Here is a 26,445-nt window from a genome sequence, read left to right on the forward strand (position 1 = left end):
TTTTGAGGTACTGGGATAGAGTGAGAGACTGAAATACAGTATCATGCTTGTTGGCTCAGAGACTGGTACTAAAATTTTTGTCTCTGTCCCTAAAATTTCAGTATTTCAGTACCTCCAAAAAGTAGGAACACAGGAGACTGAAATTTTTAGAGACGGAGACTGAAATTTTAATAACATTTTATACCTAAAATACCCTAATTTCAATTAATTAATTTCAATTTTATCCTTTGTGCAAATTAAATTAGAGTTTTATTCTTATTTCAATTCTCTCACTTTTCAATTTTAAAACTAGAATACTGAAATTTATTTCAGTCTTTGTCTCTTAGTCTCTGTCTCTCAGTCTTTGTTTTTCTACCAAACGCTACCTAAGAGTGAGCAATCCTTTGAGGTTTATTTGTAACAATCTTTTGAGTGATTAATTTACTTTTTGTTTAAATAAATATCAAAATTTAAATTTTATTTATTTTATATTTATTGATTAGCAATAAACTCTTAAATAGAATTTAAATATATAACAGATTAATATTTAATCTATCAAAATGAAGAATATTATGAAGAAATATTTATAATTATTGTCTTCTGTATTCATATTGTCACCTTTAAATTGCATTATTCTTCTGATATAGATTAAGGTTGTTTATTCTTCCTTCATTCCAATGCAACTTTTTTAGAATTAAGCAACTTTTTTTCTGAATTAGAAAATAATTAACAATATGCTGTTGTTTACTTTAATTTCTATATTATTGCATTGCATGGTATACTTCTAATACAGTATTTCTATAAGACTATAACTGTCTTTTTCCTGAAAAATTTCATTCATTTTTTAAATTCGTTCATGACAAAGTAAAATGGCATGTAAGAATTGTAATCAACACTCAAGTTCTGTAGAAATTAAATTACATATACACTCATGGCAAACAAGTATATTTACTTATTCGGCTAAGATATACTTGTGATGAAGAATAGTAAAATATTTAGAAATAAAAAATGTTAAAAACAATAATTTTTATTAATATTAGATAATACTTTACATTAATATTTATTTTTATACTATTAAGATTTAAAATTTAAAATTACTATAAAAATATCTTTAATTGATTAGTCATCAAAAACGATAAATTCTATTCATCATATAATGATATAACATTACTCAAAATACAAAGGGATAAGAATAATAAAAAAATAACACAACAATACAGAAACAAGAAAGGTATAGGGGAGCTTCGTTTTTATGTTCCTTGTACCTTAGGAAAAGTAGTGATTAATTTATAGCATGTAATAAACATGAAATACTAGAGTGATAGGTTTAAATATTAGTTTTCATCTTGTGCTTCCTGCTTGCCAATCATTTGATGAAGAATATAATTAAGAATATTCAGAAACGGCTACCATGTGCTCATAAAATCGAAGTATCAGATACAAGCTTCTTAAACGCATTTACCCACAATTCCACCATCTATTATATATAATAAATATTTGATAAATATTGCGGCCATTGGGCATAGTTTCTGATTTTAAATATCTAATTCTGTAAATTTAATACCTCTTATTTAAGTAGGATATATGTATTATTATCAAAATAATAATAGGGTAATGTTAGGTAGACAAAAAAAAATAGCTTGTCTTATTTAGTATTGAGGTCTGCTACACATACAAGTCTTTTTGACTTACAAGTCTTACAAGTTGCTACACATACAGGCTTTTTAATGCGTTATTCAACCGCTTCCTGTTTTCAAAGGGCTACACTCACCATATATTATGAATGCCTCTCCTTCTTCTTCCTCCATGAAAACGAGGTTCTTGCCAAATTTGTTCGATCTCCTTCGTGCGTTCTCTCTTCACATTTTCATTCGTTGTTTTACCTGCGTTTATCACTGGTATTCTTGCTTCATTTTTTTTTCGATTTTCATGGTTTCTGAAATCAAGCTTTGAAATCGTTTTGAAGATAATGGAACTTCAGAAATACACCCAAACGATTACAGAAATACACCGAAATGATTACAGAAATACACCCAAACGGTTACAGGAATTCACCCAAACGATTATAGAAATACACCCAAAGGATTAAAGAAATACACCCAAAGGATTTAAGAAATACACCCAAAATTTTTTGAAGTACACTTTATGCATAATTCATAACTCTTTCTCTTTCTCCTCCTCATCTTCTGCTGCTTCTTCTTCTTCAAAAACGATTTCAGAGTTTGATGTCAAAAAACAATGGAAATCGAGAATAACAAAGAAAGAAAATAGAGAGAAAAGCACGTAAATGAAGAAGGAAAAAGAGAAGGTAAGAAACGAAAGAAAAGAAGAAGAAGAAGAGGAAGAGGAAGAAGAACTGCAGTAAGAAGAAGAAGAAGGTGCAGAAGATGAAGAGGAAGAAGATGAAAAACGTGCAGTAACGGTTCGAAACGCGTTAATATAAATAACTTGTAAAGACTTGTATAAAAAAACGCTTGTATGTGGAGAATTATTCATTAGGATTAATTAATTGTCGCAACAATTAATAAATACTAAATAAGACAAATTATAGCTGTTTTTGGCTGATTTTCTTTGGTTACCAAACATATCTCGTGTATTTGTGATTATTAGATATATTTAATTTATAAAAAATAAATTAATAAATTAGTTATTATATACTAGTATACACAATTCACCCTCTCAATTATTCTACCATAAAACAAAGATTATTATATTTATTTCAAAGATTTTGGTTTTTCTTTAATTTGTTAAAATTGTGAATATTTTTCTATTGAAAATAATTATTCTTAAAATTGGCCATTTTATAGAATGCATGACTCTTGCTAAGATTAAAGGAGTATTATTTATGAATCTAATCATTCATGTGTTGTTGTAATAGTATATTCTTTTTTTTTTTTTTAATTCCTCTCTTCTCCGATATAAGTAAGACTTAATGCAAATTACTTTACAGCTATATAGTTTGGTACAATCATAAAGGCGGTTCACCCTCTCTATTGTTCTCATATAACCAAGATTATCATATTTTATTTCACAAATTAAAAGTCCAAGTTAATTACAATTAAGAGATATTTATTATAAATGAAAAATAAACATACCCACAAACGTAACTACTCCTATATCTTTGGACGTTTAATCCATGCTTTTGCTTTTGTGTGCATGCATGGATATGATGATTTATTTTGTGAGTAAGCTTTATATAAATAGTTAAGTTATGGTTCAAAGCATAAAAATGAATAATGAATACTACGTGCGTGTTAAATGTTTCATTGCGCAGTGTATATATGAGTGTGTGTGAAAATTCAGGTACAGTTAATTTTACGTGAAATTGATAATTAAAAATTGTTAGATAAAAATTTAATTAAATTATTTAACAATTTTTAACTATTAACTTCACGTAAAGTTGACTGCAACTAAATTTTTACCGTATATGTACTTATGAATTATGATTCTATATGTGAATGCTTTGCATATGAACTTTGGTTGTCTCCATCACAAAGCAATAATTCATAAATGGTGAAAACTGTTGACATTGACAATGATTTGATCTCTGTATTGTTACATATATGCCATGCCAATAATAAGATTAAAGTCTTGCACATCAAAAAAAAGTTAGGATTAGACTTGTAACCGATAAAAGAAAAGAATTAAAATATTTATATAAGCCTCTTCTAGTGGATAAACTTTCCACTAATTTGAAAAGACAATTAATTAGTCCGAACCACTTGGACTATAAACGCGTTTAAATCAAAGGTTAGGTAACCAATCAAATAATTAACTATCACTAATAATAATCATCTTTTAATTAAAAAAAAGATAGAGAACAACTCTATATACAACTAAGTAGTTAACTTTTTAAAAAATTTTAATTTTAAAATTTAAAAAATTAATTTTATGCCAAAAAATATGTGCGCTCTTAAGTCTTACCTTTAATTTCTTCATTTCTCTTTTTCTCTTCTTGGTCTTCTTTTTTTTTTGTCTTTTTCTTCAATCTCTCATTTTCTTCCTTCACTTTTTTTTTAGATCATCTTTAAAAATTCGTGTACAATAATTTTAAATATTTTTTTTGTTACGTTTTGAATATTTTTTTATTAGTTTTTGAATTTTTTTATTATAATTTTTGATATTTTTTATTATATTTTACATTTTTTTAAATGTATGTCATGGATTAGAAGATGAAAGGTCTATAGTTCAAAGACCATCTTCAAAGTTCAAACTATTATCGCTTTCATAGATTTTATCGCTACGGAAAATTTTCAAACTATATTATTTAGACTCGCGTAATGCCTTAAAAACATTTTGTATATTCTCTTTTAAATAACTAATCATAATAAGAGTTTTTAGTAAAAATAAAGAATTGTATCCTAATAAATTTTATAGTATAAGATAATGATAATAATATAAACAAAAACTATCCTGTCTATCTATATTTTATATATATTGGAATATTTATTTAAGTAAAACTTTTTTACTTTTAATATAAATAATTATATTATAATAAATTCTATAGTACAATATAATGATAATAGTATAATAAAATTAACTCTGTCAATTTATTTTTATATATATTAAAGTATTTAATTAATAATTAATAAAAATAAATATAATTAATGATAAATAAATAAATAAATAATATATAAGATAGTTTTTTCTCTAAAAAGAGCTTAATAATGATATTAAATTTATTATTAATTAATAGACAATGTTAGTGGAAATTATTAGGAAGAGATAATAGATTTTTTTTTTTTTATAAAAACTACAACTTGAAGAAAAGGTTGATGTGATAGGATATATATAAATGAGATGCATGCCATTTTTTAGTTGTAAAAAAATAGATGTAAGCTTTTATATAGATAAAATAGATAGATATTGTTATAATCATTATTAGAGAATGAGTAATGCTAGAATGTTAGTAGTAGTTAGTTAATAATATTTAAAAATATTAATTAAAAATATATTATCAGGTTTTTAGATTAAAAATATTAAAACGATGGATAAAAATACTAGCAAATGTAAAATAAAACCATTAACCCATGAACTTTTCTCTTAAAAAATATTAAAAGATGAATATTTTTTAATAAAATTAACTAATATTTTTAAGAATTTAATTTTAATATAATGTCAATGTAAAATAATTTTATATCTGTATTTAATTACATAATACCACATCAATAAAAATAATTACTTTTTATATTGACTGCTTGAATAATTATCAAAAAAACGAATATAATTATATAACTATGTAAAATATTTTACACAGTCAATACATTAGAATTAATCTCTATTTTTAATCAACATCTTATTTTTATATTATTATAAATTAAAATTTAAAATTTAAAATTTAAAATTTAGTACTTAAAATATGATTGATTAAAATGATCGTGTAGCATGGTTCATTTTACAACACAACTAACCAACTAACAACAATCACAGTTTAAAACCGAACATTTTTACAATCATTATGCAATATCATAGGTTAGGATAAGCATTTATGGCCACTTGGCCACCAACAATCGCATCATCCTCCAGCACAGCATCCCTTAAATGCGATTAGAAAGCTCTTTTTGTTACAATGTACCTACGCAAACTTACATATAAATTTGCATGATTACAAATATATAGTGTATTTTTTAATGTAATGGTTTTTATATATGGTGGTTGCATTTATTAACATGAAGAAAATAGAGTAAATTTAATTTGAAACTCTATCTATACATAATTTCTTCTTTTAAGTTTAATTAATTAATTAGTATTTTAAAAACATTCGGTAAAACTTGTAAGAATATTTGTTAAAATTTATAAATATTCACAATATTAACTTTAAAAACTGTCTTTTTTGAACTATATACAAGTGTTTTTAAAATACATACTCGTTATTATTAGTTGAATTTAATTTTGACACACATTCAAGTGTAAAGTAATTTTACTCTTAGATTAAATTACGTAAGATCATATTCGTAAAAATAACTATTTTTTATATTAACAGCGTGAATAATCATTTAAAAAATAGATGTAATTGTATAATTATGTAAAAAAAAAGTATGAGAAGATAAGGTATGTTTTATACAATGTGTACAATGGAGTTAATTTGAAATTAAAACTAAATTATAGGCAACTAATTAATTTTGAATAGTTTTCAATTTGAAATTTAAATCAAATATTAAGATTACCGTCGGAAACAAATAAACTACCTTCTTTTCTCACCTCTCTCTTTCAATACGGTTTGTTAGAGTTCTATGCCTTTCTCATAGAGTCTTGCTGTTATACTAACGCCACGGTCACCAGCCGCCATCGAAAATCGTGCCGATACTGTTCCGACTGGCGCCGTTGCCGCACAGGCCACCGCCAAGGGAGGACGCGCATATTGTGTGGGGGCAAACTAACGGCACCGCAGCAACCCGGACGTCCAGCGCCTCCGTGGCAGCCGCTGTGTGCCTTCTTCTCGACACCGTCCTCACCTCCTCCGATGCGCATTTGCTTTCTCCCATTCCTTCAAGTCTCTTCTCACCGATAATACCACCATGCTCTTCTTCTTCTTCGGATCCAAACATGGTTATCGGTGTCTCAAAATTAAACTCTTATTAATTATACAAATTATATAGCATTAGCAAAAATGAGATAAAATGAAGAATGATAACCTTTTCAAAATGCACCATTATTATTCTTACTCTCCTAAACCTAGTTGTTCAATAATATATAATTGAGTTTGAATGATGGAAGTAGTTTGAACTTGTTTATGTTATGAAAGGCAATGATGAAAGGGATGTGGTGATGGATAGGGTAGAAAAACGAAGCTTTCCTATGCTTCACTATGCCTAATTAGGTCGTTTGGTGGTCCATGTGCTACTGTGCTACAATTTTTAGGTTAAAATAACAATAAGCAGAAGCAATATACAGAGGCAACAGAAAAATTATTTGATCTTATACAAAATCATGGAAATTAAATCTAAAATAATTTATATGTCGTCTAAAATATTTTCTCCCTTTTATATATACTTTTGGCTATTTATTATTGCCACTTTTGGAAAGCTATAATTCATGCGTGATTTACGGCTTATGGCCATAGAGGCAATTTGAAAGCCAAGCCAAAATAAATTGTAGTTTTTTATTTTTTATTTTTTATTTTTCTAGAAAATATAAATTAATAAATAAATTTTCTGTCCCATTTACTTGCTTCTTCTTTGCTTTTTTTTTTTAATAGAAGAAAAAATGAATTATGTCATGTAAATGTCAAATTATGAAACGGAGGGACATAACTTAAGGCACAAATATCCAAAAAAAAAAAAGAGGAGGAAAAAACTTGTTGATTTTCAAATGATTTGGATATATATAAAGTATAAACTAAGCATAGTAACCACCATGCATGTGGCAGCCTCAAACGTAGTCCTTTTGGTGAGTGTAATTTTGTATTGTATTGACTTTTGTGGAAAACAAGGTTCTCTTGTCCCCCGTGACAAGAATGAAAATATGAAATAGTAGTAAAATTAGTGTTATTTAGTCCCCGTGAATAGAAAGAAGCAAAGGGAGATAGCTAAGCATGTTGGGGACAATGGACATTGTGTTTCTCACAAATACATTGAACTTTTTCATTTCAATGTACAATCTCATATTTATTATCTAAATTCTCTACTACTATTATTATTATTGTTGTTGTATATATTATCCAACTTAGGAGTATAATTAAAATATATTGAAATGTCGAAATAAAATAAAATTAGATGTTAATGATAAAATTAAAATAAAATATAATATAATACTAAGGATATAAATAGTATTTACTATTCAATAATTTTTTATAAATAAAAATCATATATTATTAACATCTTTAAAATACATCATTTTTATTGAAATTAATTTTAATACAATAAAATTTTTATCAAAAATAAAAATTATAACAAATATTATATATACTTGTTAATAAATTATATAAAATTATTATTTTAATAAAACGTATTATTTTTTCTTTATATAAAAATAATTTTAAATACCTTTAAAAATATCCTGTATAGCTTTACATAAAATATCTTTTACTATATACACACACACTCAAAACAGTAAAATAATGTCACCAGAAAAAAAGGTATACTATACTTACAACTATACTTAATCTAAGTTTCATCATTTTTATTTTAATTTGTGGGTGCAGACATTCTCTGAGATTGAATATGAAAATGGCCGGCAACCAATAACTAAGTTACGCATAAACTGAAGAACTTTTTATTAGAATAATAATAATAATAATAATAATAATAATAATAATAATAATAATAATAATAATAATAATAATAATAATAATAATAATAATGAGAACAATATCCAATGTAGCTTATCACCGTATCTTTATGGTGCATAGGGGGGCTTAATCTTTGGGATGTATGGTCCATGTGTCTTTTATTTTTGGCTATAATTTCTTCACTCAACCAACAAAATTAAACACTAATATTACAAAAGAAATTATTTGTATATAATATATAAACGGAATCTCACATCTTATAAAATAATAAATATGTACAAAAAAAATATAAAATAAAAATAAGTATAAATAATATAAACAAATTTCACATCTTATTAAATAATAAATATAGATAAAATAAACTCGTTGAAACAAATAATGCTTTTTAATTTACCCTATTATAATCCATCTAAGTCGGTATAAATATTTTTTTTTTTTACCAAAAATAGGAGATCCGCAACCTCTTAATTGAGTATGGGAAGATTATGCCATTTGAGCTATTACTCATTGGAAAAGTATGAGGAGCCAATGGAATATTTATACAATGTGTACGATGGAAGTTTAGAGAGTATTAGAGATATAATCATTAGTGCTACCTTTTTGCATCAGCAGCTGAAGTTTTTGGGATGAGTGGTATCATGCATGGTATTAGAGCGCTAGATCCGAAAGGTCAAGAGTTCGAGTCTTGATGAACCCCAAAATCAATTTAAGCTTTTGGAAAGATGTTTATTATCGTTAGTACTCGGATGGTTATTTTAGATAGTATGGGAGATGTTCATTTTGTAACTCAATAGCCTATTGTACACATTGTACAAATAGTCCATTGTCTCCCTAGCGAGATCCTTACTCATTGGCTAAGTAGGTATAAATTGATTGTGTTAAGTAGGTGATTAATAGAAAAAACCAAATTTACACAAATAAAATATAATTATTTGTGTACCTCTATTAATCAAATTAAATTTTTGATAAAATATTTACATGAATATATTATGTGATTTCCAGTGTATGTTTAAAATGTAATTGTAATCATACATACATATGTCAATGTACTTAATGAAAAAGGATAAGACTTTAATTAAAAATGTCAAATTTCATGTATGCAACAATAACATGCACCATAATATGACATGCTAATGAATCACCCTGTATTTATTTGAGAACCAAAATGGTAGGAAAAATGGGATTTTATGGACTAATCAATTATTAACACTTGGATAGTTCTGAGTGAAAAACTTCTCATCAGTTAAATATTAAAAGATTAATGATGATAAATTAAACTACATAGACATTCCACCAGATGAATTAGGTTCCCTAATTAATGATGATGCTAAAGGGGTTGTAATGCCCCACGAAATTTTGACACTGTAATCTTTCTTTTGGGCCTCGGCCCATATTAGTACCAAAAACGAACAGAAAATATCCTCTCGAAAAAAATTCAGAAATTTATTGGCTAATTGTTAGTTAGAAAATATTATTTCTCTAACAATTTTTTCCTTTTATTAGTATTAGTAGAATGACACATTGACACTCCTTCCGGGTTTAAAGCACTATTTATGGAAGCAAGATCTCAGCAGATTATATTGCTTTAAGTTGAACTGATGCTCACTAATTGTAAACGAATCACCAGAAATCCCTTTCATCATTCTGGGAGTTAAAATAATAAGAAATAAAATTGATTACTAAATTGTTTTAGGATCAACAACGCAATATAAAGGTAGTTTGGATTAGTTTAAGCACTTATTTTTTATTTTCTTAAAATACATTTTTTTAAAAGTTCTATTTCATATTTTTATAAATTTTTAAAAAATATATTCAATCATCAAAAATACTTTTAAATTTTAGGGATAAGTACTTTTTTCGTCCCCAAGGTCTGGGGTCAAAATCGATTTCGTCCCTAGCCTTTTTTTTTTTTGTTAAAATCATCCTCAACGTTTAAAAACGCTTTAAAATCGTCCTTTTCTATTTTTTTGGACCAAATTACCCTCGTCATCATCATTCTCCTCCTCTTCACCACCACCACCACCACTCCCTCACCCTTCCGGTAACCCCCACCCCCCACCCCCTCATCCCTCACCCCTCACCCTCCACTCCTCACTGCCTCCCCTCACCGCCTCACCTCACCCCCCACCCCTCACTGCCTCCCCCTCACCCCCTCACCTCATCCCCCACCCTCACCGTAACCCCCCCCCTCACCTCACCCCTCACCCTCACCCTCCACTCCTCACCGCCTCCCCTCACCGCCTCACCTCACCCCCACCCCTCACCTCATCCCCCACCCTCACCGTAACCCCCCCCACCTCACCCCCCACCCCTCACTGCCTCCCCCTCACCCCCTCACCTCACCCCCCACCCTCACCGTACCCCCTCACTCCCCTCACCGTAACTCCCTCCTCCCACCCCTCACTCCACTCGGTCATCATCATCATCATCATCATCATCAACATCATCAGATTTTATCAACAACAACAATTTTCATAAAAAATTTAGAAGTTTAAATTTCACCAACAACAAATTTCATCAACAACAACAAATTTCATCAAAAATCACAGAAGAAGAAGAAAAGAATAAGAAGCAGCAGAAGGCAGAAAGCAAAAACAGAAAAACAGGGGCGGCGGGGGCTGGACGCAGGGGCGACGGCGGGCTGGACGCGGGGCGGCGACGAGGGGCTGGACGCGGGGCGGCGTGGAGCTGGACGCAGGGGCGGCGGCGGGGGGCTGGACGCGGGGCGGCGGCGTGGGGCTGGACGCGGGGCGGCGTGGAGCTGGACGCGGGGCGGCGGCGTGGGGCTGGACGCGGGGGCGGCGGCGGAGGGCTGGACACGAGGCGGCTGCGGGTTAGGGGTGATGGAGGGTGGGTGTAGGAGGAAAGGAAAATTGTGTGTGTGTGTGGGGGGGGAGGAGAGAAACGAAGAGATCTGATGGGGGTGGGGGTGAGGGTGGAGTTTTTTTTTTTTAATTTTTATTAATAGTTAAGGGTAATTTGGTCCAAAAAAATAGAAAAGGACGATTTTAAAGCGTTTTTAAACGTTGAGGATGATTTTAACAAAAAAAAAGACTAAGGACGAAATCGATTTTGACCCCAGACTTTGGGGACGAAAAAAGTACTTATCCCTAAATTTTATTTGCATAAAAAATTCTAATTCTTTTAATTTATTTATTTGGTATATTTTAACAGAAATTAAAAAATATAAATGTACTATTATAAATACATTCACACATGAATTTAATGACTATAATGTATATTATTTATTAGATGGATTTAATTTTAACCATTTAAATTAATCCAATAACTATAAATATATTTTTACATTCTTATATAAGAATTTCATTCTCATAAAATACATTTCATATATATCTATAACGTAAAAAATACAGATGTTCATGGATTAGATGATCGTATCTGTAAATTTGTAGTATTTATTTGTATCCAATTCGCAAGATGATCGGACCAGATCGAATCACGAATATCACATCTATATCTGCGGATTCGATCGGTATATTCGCAACAAATAATTGATAAGTTGTATTTATGTTTTATTTTAACTAATAATTATTATTCATATATATTGTATTATTTTATTTTTATTATTTAAAAAAAATTAGTTTAATAATATTTTAGAAATAAACTTATTTAAAATAATAAAAAATAAGTTTTATTAAAGTGAAAAAAAGGGTTTTATTAACTTTTTTTTGTATAGAAATAAATTTTTTTATAGTTTTTATTTTGTAGATATATTTAATATCTGATACAAATATAAAAATGTAAATACTGGATCTGATCCTATGTGGATTAGATGGAGATTTTCGTCATATCTAATTTACAAACACCTGTAAATAACTGGCAATAAACATGAGGATAAAGGGTATCTATGACTTTTTCCTTATATGTAGTTGCACTAGCTGCTGGCTAGTTCTAAATCAATTAAAGGTCAAACTACAATAAAGAGAAATATATAAGCAAAAGAAAAATAATAATGATAATTTATTAATTTGTTATTAATTTCGAAACAAACTAGGAGTCAAGTGCTAATTTTTAGGCTGAATTTTGATCTGGTTGTTAGTGGACTTTTTTGTTTTCTATTTTATTTTTTGGATGAATTTGATTCATAATATAGCCTAAACCAGCAAAAAATTAAATTTCAAGTCATAAATCAAATCCATTATTTATATCAAAATCTCAAAAATAACACATTTCCATATATACATTATACTCCACATTAATTCACATTCCTCAAAATCCCTCTTTCCATCTTTTAATTAAGTTGTTCAACTCTCCCAAATTCTTATATACCCTACTTCTTAGTTCTCAAAAACCTTCAATCAAAAACACCAAGTCACAACCAAGAATGGTTAGTAAGAAACTCAAACTATGCATGTCAGTGTCAGCATTATTCTTAATCATAGTCATTGCTGTGATTGTTGCCTTAATCTTCACAGTCTTCAAAATCAAGGACCCTGTTGTAACTGTCCACCCAATAATAGGCCCAGGAAGCCTTTCACTCACTAATTTATCCTCCAATGTGTTCATACCAACCTTAATTACCATCTCTAATCCAAATTATGGAGACTTTAGGTCTGTGAATTCCACTGGCCATGTAAATTATGATGGTTATGTTGTGGCAGATATTCCATTGGTCTCAAACTTTATTCCAGCTCGTAGCCAGATCAATATCAGCAGCAATGCTGAATTTAATGTAACAAAGATGATTGAGGATCCGAAATTTTTGCTTGATATTGCAAGTGGGACATTGAATTTTACATCAGATGCTGTTATGCCTGGGAAAGTTATCATACTCAAGTTTATCAAAATGAAGGCTACAACACACAGTTCTTGTGATATATCTCTTGGTGTTGTTTCTAATCGTGTGCATGTGGAGTCTAATTGTGTAACCAAAATCAAGATTTGATTATTGCTTAATATGTGATATCTTTGTTTAGTAATGTTAAGTTACTTTTATGCAAATTGATAGCAATTGCAGGTCCAAGAATCAAGATTCAAAGTTGTTTATGTAGCTATAGAAATAGGCTTAGCTTTTTATTTATTTTTAAGTAAATATTTATTTATGAGTATACTGGCCTGTGTGCTGCAACATATAAAAGGAGAAGAGAAATCGGGTGATGTTTGATTCTTACATTTTATTTTATTTTATTTTATAATGTCTAGTTATTATATTTATATATTTTTTTTTCGTATAGTAAGATAGTCAATAGTTAATACTATGAAAAAAATCGTGAAATATATAAGTCAAGAAATTAAAAAAGTTCCATGTGTTAGCTTGTGTTTTCTTTCTCTATCCAGATTTTTTCTTCATTCCTGAAATTTCATACCTCCAACAAATTGTTATATACTATTAGCATTAATTCGTACCAAATAGCAAATAGATAGTTGTAGAATAAAAATTTTAATGGGTCTGTTTAGAAATATTTTTGTTATTCTGAATTTAGGAGTTACTTGAATAAAATTATTCAGAGTAGATTGAAGACACAATGTTATTACTATATTCCTATTTTAAGTGTTATTTTTAATTATAGAATGTTCCTGCAAGGATTCTAACACTCAAATCGGCATGGATTGCAAGAGAAACTTAATTAGAGATCATATATTAGTGCACGAATTTAAAATAGTGCATATATTATAAGATTGTAATGTCATGAGCTCATCTCCTTATATTTTTTGAGGCTATAAATTGCCTTTAAGATTAAGCTGATATAGAAGAATGACTTTGTTGCAGTATTAATGTATTATATGTTCATATGATACTTTGTTGTAGTTAATTTTGTTAATCTTCAAATTAATCTGGAAGTGGAGCGGTCCGGAGAGAATTCGTTCCTTCATGTGGCTGGTTACCAATGACGCAATTCTAACAAATGTGAAAAGAAAAAGAAGGCATCTAGTAATGGAAGCCAACCGTCCCAGGTGTAACCGCCAGGAAAAAAGCACCTTACACGTTCTCAGACATTGCTCCTATGCCAAGTGCGTGTGGAGTCTCTTGAATCCACATGAGGTTGTGGCCGACTTTTTCAACTTGAGTATCAAAGATTGATTGGCTCAGAACCTATCAGCGAGAAGTGACTGGACTTGTAAATTTGGAGTAACCATTTCATCCCTTTGGTTCTATCGTAACTCCCTTATTTTTTAAGGGAATCGAGTAAGGCCGACGGTCGCGATTGGAGCAATTAGAGCGCGAAGTGAGAAAATTTTGGGCATCATGAAATTTCGGTCCTCTATGCAAAGGACTAGGGCCCAGTTTGGGTAACCAACTTAATTAAGTTCCTTTTGATAAAATAACTTACACAATAAATGACTATGTTAAAAGTAACTTATAAATAAGTTATTTTGTGTTTGGATTTTTAACTCTAAAAGTGCTTATTTTATAGAAATGTGATGAAAAGTAGAAGTATTATGAGAGAAGTCATTTTTTTAACTTCTCTATAAGCTCCTAATTAACTTTTTAGAAAGTTGTAATTTGGTTTTGAAAATTGCACCAGACATTAATACTACTACTTTTCATAAGTCAAAAGTTAAAAAAAAGTTACTTCTAAAGTTTTCCAAACGGGCCCTAGGAAGGACAATAATCAATTGATTCGTTGGATACTCCTGCCAGAACATTGTACCAAGCTAAACATTGATGGATCCTTCTTCTGTGAGAATAATAATGCAGCTTGTGGATGTATTTTCAGAAACCATTTGAGTAGGTACATGTTGGGTTCTCCTATAATTTGGGTAGCTATTCTATTACACATGCAGAATTGTAGAGCATTGTCAAAGGTCTTTAGATTGTTATTGCTAAAAAATTTTAACATATCATTATAGAGTCCGACTCCTGGTCAGCAATCAATTTCATCAAGGAAGGCTATCCAACTTCACACCCTGTGAGACCTTTGTTGAAAGACATTAATATCTTGGCAAGCAGATTACAACATGTTGTTTGGAATCATACATTGAGAGAGGCCAATACTGTGACAGACTCTTTTGCTAAGAAAGGACAAGGTCTCTTCCTAGGTATTCATCTCTTTGACAGGCCTTCTGACACGCTTCAGGTCTTAGCTACTGATATAAATGGCAGCTTTAGAGTTAGAGCTTTTTAATTTTTGTTTGGGATTTTAACCCTTCTTTTTCTCACAAAAAAAAAATAGTTAATTTTGTTACCTTCTCTTTATAAGTAGAATAGTGGTTAAAATGTAGCAATTAAATTTATAAAGGTGTTAGAATGAATTATGAGGAGTTAGTATCCTCTTTGTAACATATTTTTTTAGAACTTCTCATATTTATTAACTCGATTCTTAGTATTGAGTTTATAAAAATATTTTCAAACAGGATTATTAACATGCTCACAACTCTCATAGCTAAATGAGTGGTGGCTATGGAAGGCTACATGTTGATCAACAAATAAAATAACGATATCAGACACATTTAAAAGACTCATCAAAATTTTTCGTTATATCCTAAGATGTTTTACGAGTAATCCACTGGTATGGAACGAAACCCAAAGTAAGATAAAAAATTAAAGAAATGGACTTCTCTACCTTAATTTGATTTTCTGATGCAACAGTTAAAAGAATCACTCTACCTCACGTGTTCATACTTAAGTTTCTAAAAAAAACTCAAAAAAATTTTCAATCATAAAAATTAAGGAAAAAAAGTAATATCAAATTTTAGAGGATTTTTATACCTCTTAAGTTAAAAATTCTAACTCATAAGTTCACTAAAATAAAAATGAACCAAATTATAATTGGGTCTAAAACAAACAAAACAAATTAAAATAAAATAAACATAAAATAAATACTAAGAAAGTGATGCGTATTTGATTCATCTCGACTAACGAGAGTCTTCAATGCATCTTGTAAATAGTAAGACGTGTGGCTTTAGTCGTTAATCATTGTCTTGTCCAATTCTTGATGTATCTCCTGAACAAATAATTTAGCCATATTTACAAAATTTTCTTTTATTCACTTAGTTATTATTCTTGTAATTAGACCAATTGGTATATGATAATTTTCAATTTATTTCACAGAAATCGTATCATGCACTGATGGTAATCTATAATTTTTTTTATTACGGAAGTAATTTGGATCAATTTGACAAAAACGCAAAGAACATAATTGCAATTGAAACCCTAATTTTTTACCAGTAACATTTGATTTTGTTGAAATCAACGTTTGATTATTCTTTATTTCTTCTTCTCTGCAATTGTTTGCCCAACATTATCAAATTTACCGTTTATAATTAAAAAATTTACTGCAGCTTCACAAGGTCTAGGGATGGCAAAACTCCCCGAGACGCGGGGATCCCTACAGGGACTACTTCAAATGGGGATCCGACTGTGGAAAATTTTTCCACGGGGATGGGAATGGAGGACGAAATTTCCCCGAGGCAAGTGCCGGGACCTGAGCGGGGATCCCCGCCCCATTTCCACTAATACCCAAAATTCATAAATTTACTGAATTGTTCTTAATAGTTTATTTCTCATATATGTGTTTTAGTTATTTCACACACACACATATATAGAAGGTTAAATTACACAGTTGGTCCCTACACTTTCAGTGAAATTGCGAATTGGTCCCTACACTTTAAAAATTTGCAATTGGATCCCTAAAGAAAATTAAAATTTGTAATTTAGTCCCTGCCATTCAAAAAGTATTTGATTTAACAGAATATTCTCAATATATTCTTTATTTTAACAAAATATTCTCAGCATATGCTGAGAATATTATGTTAAATCAATACTTTTTGAACGGTATGGACTAAATTACAAATTTTAATTCTCTTTAGGGATCCAATTACAAACTTTTAAAGTGTAGGGACCAATTTGCAATTTCACTGAAAGTGTAGGGACTAACTGTGTAATTTAACCTATATAGAAACCCAAAACTCCTAATCCTCATTTGCATAACCCTTCTTTAATTCAGAGATCCCTAACGTTGTCCATACTCCATCCAACCTCTCTACAGCCACTCTCTCGCCATCACCCTCACTATATCGTGCTCTCTATTTGCGGCGTCCCTTTCTAAAACTATGTCGTCGTGTCTATTTTTCTCTCTGTTGTCGTGTCTCCCACCTCGTCTACTGCTCTGTTCTCTGGCTCACCGTTGCGTCCCCCACTATGTCATTTTGAAAGAAGTTATCATCTTATCGTTTAGACTTTTTGTATAAAATCTTACTATTTTTGTATAGAATTGATACTTGCAGCTCTATTCATAAGGAAATTAATAATTAATTAGAACTATCAGATAAATGGAAAATGGGGCCCACAAGAAATGGGGCCCTGTAAAAAATAAGGATGGGGAGCAATATTTTTTCGCAGCAAAAAACGAAAATGGAGACAGAGAGCAGAAAAATATCTCCCACCACCATCCTATCCCGTTAACATCCCTAACAACAAGGTCATAACACACCAACAACAAACAGTCATATCCACTAAAAATGGCTTCTAACAAAATATTTAAATACTTTCTTTTTACGTAATAAAAACCCACAAATAAAATTGATTTTTGGTAAAACTTAATCTTTTAGAATAAATACAATTTTAATTTATAAAATTTAGAGTCAAAACTAAAATTGTTTATAATCTTTTTTTTAATTCAAAATAATCTCACGATATATTTAGCATTAAAAGTATTATTTTTAATATAATAATCTTTTAAATGACATATATACCTCTTTTACCCTTTGTAACTGTCATGACATAAGTGTCTTTATTTTTATGGTCACCCGTTACCACAACTAATAATAACATACTTTAATCAATTTAAAAATTAATCGAAAAATCAGTTCATTCGTATGTTTAAACAAATATCGAAGATTTGAATCTTGTCTTAAACATATAGTAACTTATTGATCAACAACAGATTTTTAAATAAAAATTCGATCCGTAATAAATTAATTCTTAACTTGTGAATTAAAAAATACCATAAACAAAAAAAAAAAAAAACATACTTTAAATCCTATAAATTCAACATCAACAAAAATTTTTTTTTTTCAAATTCACCCACAACAACAACAAAAGATAAAAGCCAAGAAGCAATAGCAGCTTAAGGCTTGGTTTGGTAAAGCTTTTTGGAGAGGTGCTTGCTTGTGCTTCCAGCTTTTAAAAGTTAGGGATGTTTTTGAAAGCACCTAACAAGGAGCTTTTCAAAATTAGCTTGTACTTTTTAAAATTTAAAAGTCTAATATAACCTCATATGTTAACTAATTTTCAAATTTAATGCTTACATTTATGTCTATTATAGTATTTTTAAATTTTAAAAGCTATTTTACCAAACGCAATGGTTGTTACTTGTGTTTATTGAAAGCTATTTTTAATTTGATTTACCAAACATAAATGTTACAATTTTTATAAAGCCATCTTTTAAAAGTTAGCTACTTTTGAAAAGTAAAAACTTTACCAAACCAAATCTAAATGGCATAGTCTCCCTATACTTAATTAAGAGGTCCCCATACTTAATTAAGAGGTTGTGGATTCGAGTTTCCATATCGGTAAAAAAAAACAATAAAAGATAAAAAAATCTAACTTCAAAAATCATTAAACCTAATTTAAAATTATTGAAAATCCTAATCTAAAATCCTTCAACCCTAACTTCAGAAAATTAAGAACTAAACCTCAACTTGCCAAATTAGGAACGCTGGACGGCGGTCACTCACTCCCTCATGCACTGTCGCACTCCGACTCACGCCGTCGTCTCAAGCACAGCATTGCAACAACAACGTCGTCTCCAGTAATGACGTCCTCTCCAGCCATCCAGCGTGCGTCGTCCTCTCCAACGTGGGTCATTTTAAATCCTAATTAAACCCTAATTTTAAAGGTTCTTTCTTTTTCACCTTCACTTTCACTATCGTCTTCATAGCAGGCAGAGAGAGAAAGAAAGAGAGAATGAATGGGGAGTGACAGCGAAACAGAAAAGTCGGCGCATAAGGAGGAGGAGAAGATGTTTTCGCTTGCTCTTATTGCGAAGCTCTTTGCTGACAAGAAGCTCTGCAAACGAACTTTGCGGCCGTTATTTGGAAAGGAGGTGGAGAAAAGGATGGCCGCAGCAATGAGAAGGAGATTGTAAGGAAGTGATGGAGGATGATGATTGAGGATGATGCTCTCTGTCTGATGAAGGTTGATGAAAGAAAGAGGCATGTGTTTTTTTATTATTATTTTTAAATTTTATAAAGAATAAATTGGTGAAAAAAATCGTATTATATGGTAAAAACTCAACTGCAGTGGATTTAACGTAAAAATAATAGTTGAGAATTGGTAGATAAAAATTTAGTCAAATCAATTAAATTATCTAACAGCTCTTAGTTATCAACTTTACGTGAAGTCGACTCCTAAATTTCTACCATATAATATTGGGATCATTTTAAACAAAAAATATATTAAAAAAATTTTAATTTTAATTCTAAATATTAAAAAACAAAACCGTACTTATTTTTAACTTTTTCATTCCTATAAATTAAAATAGAAACATATCCTAGACACAAAATACATAAATAGATATATTAAAGCCAAACATATGCAAAAGTCAAAACCAAATTCTCAAATTAAACCCTTGGCAAGTAATGATATAGCTCATTCTAGCTGGATTCAATGTGGACATTTGGAAACAATTTTATTCTTTCAACCACTCACAAATTGAAAATAGTGTTCAATGGGAATTCGCAAGGGCCAAGCCGAAAGGTAGAGTGGTAGAGAACTAGAGATGGGCCTACTAAGTAAGTGACCCATTGGTCAGTACTCAGTACTCACACAGACCTCATTTTTCCTCTAACAATAATTTTGATCTTTCTTAGTCTTTTTTGTATTTATTTTGTTTCACAATTTTATAGAAATAAGTATTTATTTGAGCGTTATTATTTTAATAAATTTTTTAAATAAAAAATATATTTTTTATTTTTTAGTATATTTAGTAAATTTTTAATAATAAAAATAAAATATTAAAAAAATAAAAAAATATTTTTTTAAAAAGGTGTAATTTATATTTTTTTTAAATTTTTTTTTAAAAAAAAATATTTTTTATATATTAAATAACATGAAATATCCAAACATAAAATTATTTTTATTTTTTCATAAAATTCTTTAAAAAAAGATAACTTAAAAAAAATATTTTCTTAAAAATTCACCTAAACAAATTCTAATTCTAAAATGATTATTGGATAGAGTCAAACATTTCCTTTAAGCTCTTAATTAATTTTATAATTATTAAAATACAATATTTTTCTAGTTATTATGTTATAAAAAAAGTACAATTTGATGGGGGTATAAAATCCCTGCAAGACCATAATTATTTAGAAAAAAAATATTAATTTATTAACCAATTAAACCTATTTAAAACGGATTTCATACTACAAAAATATTACTAAAAATCCCAACCCTATTTTTAGAAATTTCAATCGAAAATAATTTAAATCCAAAATAATATATCGTCAATATGAAAGATAATAAATCTTTTGTCAAAATAAAGTAAAATAAACCTCCACTATAATATATATAACTAATTAATATTTTTTGAAAAGATATTATTTATGATTAAATAATAATATATAATAAAATTACTTTCTCTTTGATATATAGATATTTAATTGACTCGTTAATAAAAGAAGAAAAATGTTAAGTACTAATATATTTAAGTCAATACTATTAATTTTCTATTTTTCCATTAAAAAATATTGACTCTCTAATCTTTTCTATAACATAAATTGATTTAGGCGTGTACTATTATTAAAAATTTAAAACAGAGAAATGACAGTGAGACAATATAAATTTCGAAATATTTATTTAATTATAATTTGGAAGTAATTATTGGAAACACAAGAAAGACAAACAAAAAAGAAACATAAAAAAAGGTGCCATTGTTGTTAATATAGTTTTCTTCGTGGGTTTACCTTTTGCCTTGCCTCCTTGCTTCGCTGTCGTTTCGCCGGCCAACGGCAAAAAAGAAACAATTGTTTCCGTTTTTTTCAGTATCATCTCATTGCAAATTCCATTCCTTTCTGTCACTCACTCTGCTCCCTTTTGATTGATTTTATCATATTTTCAAGATGAACGACCTTCTTACTGTAAGTTAAATCATCTTTCTGATTTGCCCCTTTCTGATGCAACAAAAAATTTTCAATTTTGACAACTGGGTCTTGTACTTCTGTTGCTAAAGTTTATGTTTTTGGATCGCAAATCTCTGTTCTTACTGTTGGATTTGATAACCTCTTTGTATTATGACTTGGGAGTACTGTGGATTTTTTTTCCAATGCTATTAAGGTTTGAATTATAGGGTAAGGACCTGGATTAATCACTCTTTGTTGTATTGAGCTTTGATTTTTAATGCTTTATGGTGTTTGGTAGTGGAGTCTTCTTCTTCTTCTTAAATTTTATTCCTTGAAAGTGGTGTGTTGCTTTAAGTTGGATCATGTTTTGGATCCCTATTTAGATTTGAAGTGGCTGTGCTCTCTGTTATGCTATGCTTATTGATGCTTCCTAGTCTACATCGTTGCTTAATTTGTTTCCCACCTTAATGAGTGGAAGACAGAGCACTTAGTACATGTTTTGGGATTTTTGGATTTATTCTGATAGTGATCTTGGGATCTTTTTTTACTATTTTGTTTTATTATCGTTTAGTAACTTTGGAGCTTACTTAGATTATGTATCATGCTGTGGTCTTTTAAGATCTAAGTTTAAATGTTTTTTCCCCTTTGATTTCGTGGCTTGTAGGATTCGTTTGCTGATGAAGGTAATCATGGTCAGCCTTCTAGACAAGGTGATATTGAAATGGGAATGCAGGTTCAGAGAAGCAACTCTGATCTGGGAATGGAAGCTTTTAATAAGCAGGTACAACCACTATGTGCATGCTATGTAGTCTTTTGATGGTGTTTTTAACTTGCCATTGCAGTTTTTTTTTTCCTCTTCCCATCATGAATATTTTGTTTAATTCTCTTTTGTAATAGTATAGTGTTAATTTAACAGTGTAATGAAATTGGTTAGTTTCTCCATGTATATAATATTTGTTCTGTTCAAACTGTTTGTTCAATATTTCAGTTGAATAATTTGAAGTTACTGATATTATTTATTGTGTTATTAGATCCATGAGGTCGACAAACAAATCGATAAGCTCTCTGGGCTACTTCAAAAGCTAAAGGTACCTATTATCGCCATCAGTTATCACTTTTTGTTGTTAGCTAGGTTTCATCTACAACTGTTACTAAATGGAAATGTTGCAGGAAGCTAATGAAGAATCAAAAGCCGTTACAAAAGCATCTGCTATGAAAGGTATATTGCAATGCAAACTCCCCCTGTATATTAGTCGAAAGCATGAGAGTCGAATTGGGTCATAATGTGTGAGATTTTTCTGGCATCAATATTGGCTATGTAAATATTCATGGTTCATATTGCATCAAATCAATAATTTTAAATATATTGCCTTTTCCATTAGGACATTATACGTGACTGAAATTTAATGCTCTATGATCACTGACGGAAATGCAACATCATTTTCAGCTATCAAGAAGAGGATGGAGAAGGATATTGATGAAGTTGGAAAGATTGCACATGGTGTCAAAACAAAAATAGAAGCTATAAACAGAGATGTAATGAGATGAAGATAATGACTTGATGTTGTTTTAGTAGATTTTAGTCCTGAAATTTCAAACATATGAGGAATTTTTTATATGGTCTTGTTATTTGCAGAACTTAAACAACAGAAAAAAGCCTGGTTGTGAGAAGGGAACGGGTATTGACAGAGCGAGGATGAATATGACAAAGTATGTTGGGAGCACATACTACTTATCTTCATTAGTAGATATGATGAAACAACTTAAAAAGCTAAAATATCTATTTTATCTTGAAATTTCAGTGCCTTAACTAAAAGGTTCAAGGATCTAATGACAGAGTTTCAGGTATGTTTACATTTTTAGCACCTTACATCAGTTGTATTTCTCCATTTATGTCCATATTCTTAGAAGTTTTTTATGTTCTAGACTCTTAGACAAAGAATACAAGATGAATATCGTGAGGTTGTTGAGAGAAGAGTTATTACAGGTTTGAGCATTTTCAGCTCCTTGATAAATTCACTTTTGTTGTCCTATGCTAGTAGTATATATTGTTCTTCGATCTATTTCACTATTTTTCTGAAAAGTTTTTCACTTTGTGGTTGAATTACTTCTTTGACAGTCACTGGAACTAGGCCAGATGATGAGGTGAGCTTCACTTGTGAATTTGTTACTTGAGATGAAGAATACACTGCATAGAGATTATGTTGTAATTGGCTGTTTTATGGCTGTCTTAGACAATTGATCACCTGATTGAAACTGGAAATAGTGAACAAATCTTCCAGAAGGCAATTTTAGAAGCAGGCCGAGGACAGGTACTTGGTTTATGTTCTGTTTTGGAATGTCCCCCCAAAGAAAAAAATTTTGAAAATTGATATGGCGCTATGCTGTCATTGTTGTCAATCTGTCTCTCCGCCTTTTTCTCAGAAGAGGAGGGGATTAGCGAAAGTGCAAAATGTTTCATCACGATTTTATGAAGTTTTGATTTATCTAAAGCGTAGTAGCTGCATCAAGTGAAGTGATGTTTTACATTATTATAGATAAGATTAGTCCCCCTGCCCCCTGCCCCCCCCCCCCCTTTTTTTTTTCTCTCTCTCTTTTGCTGCATGTATCTAGGAGCATCTCGGTGAAATTCAAAGCTTTAATCTTGGTTGAACTTGTCCATAACTGTTCATGCTTCTTGGTTGTTACAGGTTGTAAGCACAGTAGAAGAAATTCAGGAGAGACATGATGCTGTGAAAGAAATTGAGAAAAAGCTTCTTGATTTGCACCAGGTTTGCATGGATAAAAATCTCAGCCTTAAATATTTAATTAAGTTGATAATAACATTATGAATATGCCAATCGTATTTTATCATTTCAGATTTATCTCGACATGGCAGTCTTGGTTGATGCTCAGGGAGAGATTTTAGACAACATCGAAAGCCAGGTTTGTTCATGCTTCCTCACAACCTCGGTTTTTCTGTCTGTATATTTGTATGTAGAGTGCAGGCGATGTCTAGTTCAGTTTGCGATAATGAGAGCCTTGTTCAGGTCAACAACGCAGTCGATCATGTCCAGAGGGGGACAACGGCACTTCAAGGTGCTAAGAAACTCCAGAAGAACACTCGAAAATGGACGTGCATCGCCATCCTTATACTATTGATAGTAGTAGCTATAATAGTTGTCGGCGTTCTTCATCCTTGGAAGAGTAGCTAGGGCAATTGATCATGGCCCTTTTATCCCTTGTCAATATACTTTCGTTCCTTGAGTTGCTTTCAGTAAAGCATTTGTACGAGTGAAGCGGGACGACTTGTTAGCACAGGATTCTTGAGTCTTATTTTTCTTTTTTTTTTTTGAATATGATGCTTGATATGTCTGGTGTGTTGATTTCTGACCTTATTATATACATTGGTGTGTGTCACAATATGAAATTCACATTCTTTAATATACCTTCAAAAGTATATTTCCATGTTCCATTCTAAAGCAGCTTCTTCTTCCATTTGGTAGATTTAATCGTGTTATTACTTTGATTAGAACGACAGTGCACTCTCTCTTTTTGTTTTACTTCCATGTTTACTGGTTTATGCTAGAGTACCGTTTGCCGCCAGGCTAGTACTCGGCGGACAACCATGTTTTAGCCACCGAGTCACTAGTTCTTATGTTCTTAGGCTGCATTTGGAATAGAGACTGAGAGATAGAGACTAATATTAAATTAAGTTTCTTTATTGAGTTTGGTGTAAAATGTGCAGGATTGAGTTATGTCTTAGTATCGTGTTGGAAAAGGAAAAGTAGGGTTAGATTTAGAATTTGAAAACTTGAAGAAGAGTAATTTTGAACCAGGGTAGCTTAACTTCCAAAAGTAGTTTCAGTATTCTTTCCTTTGAAGAATGCTTTTGGTTCTTGCACAAGTTTTGGAGGGTTGAGTACACAATGTATAGTTGTTTTTTTTTTTCTTTTCACCTTTTATTTTCTGCCCTCCAATTTATTTTGAAAATAACACTCAAATTCCTGGACATTAGTGGGTAATTAAAAAATGGAGTGAAATAATTTCCTATTTCTCACTCCAACCAAAATTCTCCCAATTTACATGTTCGGTAAGACCAAATGAATTTGAGAAAGTTGTGAGAACCAAAGACAAACCCTTATTCTTCAATTTAGTTGCTATGAAAACAATGCCTGATTTAGAATGGTTATTAAGTGATGAAACTAATTTTTGAGTATAATGGAATTAAGTCTCAATTTTTGAGAAATTATTTTGCTAGCAAACAAATCTTATATATAGGTAGTAGTACTCTATGCATCATTTTTATTATTCAATAATAAAGACAGAAGTTTAATTCTAAGACAAAGACTAAAGTTAAAGTGAAAAATGAAGATTGTTTGTTTTTAAATTAAGAAAAATATTTTAAAAAATATAAAAATCATATGTAATGTACAATCCTCTTCAAAATTTAATTTCAATATTTAGTCTTCACCCAACTTCACTTCTCAGCAAAGAAATTTCTAAAATCGAAGGCCCTTTTTGTTTGCTTAGAAAATAAAATTGTTGAGCATCACATTTACATGACATTCCGCTTTATGCGTTATGTTATATATTGGATGAAGCCATGTAAACATGAAAAAGGGTATGCTGGTAACTAGCAAATACCAGCACATTATCATCGTAGTTTTATCATTTCCTTTTTAACTTTTATATCTTTTCTTGCTGTATGCTAACATAATCTGATTATTATGGTTAGGAGATTTTCTTATCTTTATAAATCATGGTTATGCTCCATTTATCATTGCAATTCTCAATAAAATGGCTGAAATATGGTCCTAAATAAAAAGAAAAGAGCAAAGCACTTTTCTACATTGGGTATATTATTATATGCATATCTACATCAAACATGTCTATGAATTTCTTAAATTTGTGACTAGTTACCTAATAAAATTGTCATTTGCGCATTATGCCGTATAGTATTCAATAATTTAAATTTCTGCAACATATAAACTAGTTAACTTCAAGACTTTCCATCATGAATTGGAATATATGTAGACCAAAACTGATGTGTGTGTATATATATATATATGTATGTATTACTTCATATGTTTTCAATATACTATATTTCAATATATATTTTATACTGATAATTAAATTGATATCTGATATTGGTGTATACATATAATGGTCAATATATACCTTAAATCCTAAAATTTGTAATATTGTGAAGTGGTTTCACAGAGTTGTGTGTT

The 26,445-nt window shown here is 30.1% G+C and overlaps 2 protein-coding genes across 2 annotated transcripts; both read left to right on the forward strand.

Moving 5' to 3' along the window:
- Positions 1–12,554: 12,554 nt before the first annotated feature.
- LOC107610344 (uncharacterized) lies at positions 12,555–13,115 on the forward strand. The gene has a single exon (XM_016312404.3). It carries the CDS (start codon positions 12,555–12,557, stop codon positions 13,113–13,115), a length of 561 nt encoding a protein of 186 aa, XP_016167890.1.
- A 7,856-nt stretch (positions 13,116–20,971) lies between these two features.
- LOC107613738 (syntaxin-132) lies at positions 20,972–24,693 on the forward strand. Its single transcript, XM_016315867.3, has 13 exons — positions 20,972–21,250; positions 21,897–22,013; positions 22,264–22,320; positions 22,403–22,451; positions 22,680–22,768; positions 22,869–22,942; positions 23,035–23,077; positions 23,159–23,219; positions 23,352–23,377; positions 23,467–23,544; positions 23,923–24,003; positions 24,092–24,157; positions 24,262–24,693. The coding sequence occupies exons 1-13, from the start codon at positions 21,233–21,235 to the stop codon at positions 24,424–24,426; spliced, it is 924 nt and encodes a 307-aa protein (XP_016171353.1). The 5' UTR covers positions 20,972–21,232; the 3' UTR covers positions 24,427–24,693.
- Positions 24,694–26,445: the final 1,752 nt, after the last annotated feature.

The sequence above is a fragment of the Arachis ipaensis genome, chromosome B8 (genome assembly GCF_059453495.1).
Source record: "Arachis ipaensis isolate K30076 ecotype BB chromosome B8, ASM5945349v1, whole genome shotgun sequence".
NCBI classification, from domain to species: Eukaryota; Viridiplantae; Streptophyta; class Magnoliopsida; order Fabales; family Fabaceae; genus Arachis; species Arachis ipaensis.

Excerpts from the sequence above, each read along its gene's own strand:
- LOC107610344 (XM_016312404.3), top strand. The coding sequence starts at position 12,555 with ATGGTTAGTAAGAAACTCAAACTATGCATGTCAGTGTCAGCATTATTC.
- LOC107613738 (XM_016315867.3), top strand. Across the intron at positions 22,769-22,868 it reads TAGAAGCTATAAACAGAGAT|AACTTAAACAACAGAAAAAA; the intron begins GTAATGAGATGA and ends TGTTATTTGCAG. Across the intron at positions 24,004-24,091 it reads AGCTTCTTGATTTGCACCAG|ATTTATCTCGACATGGCAGT; the intron begins GTTTGCATGGAT and ends TTATCATTTCAG.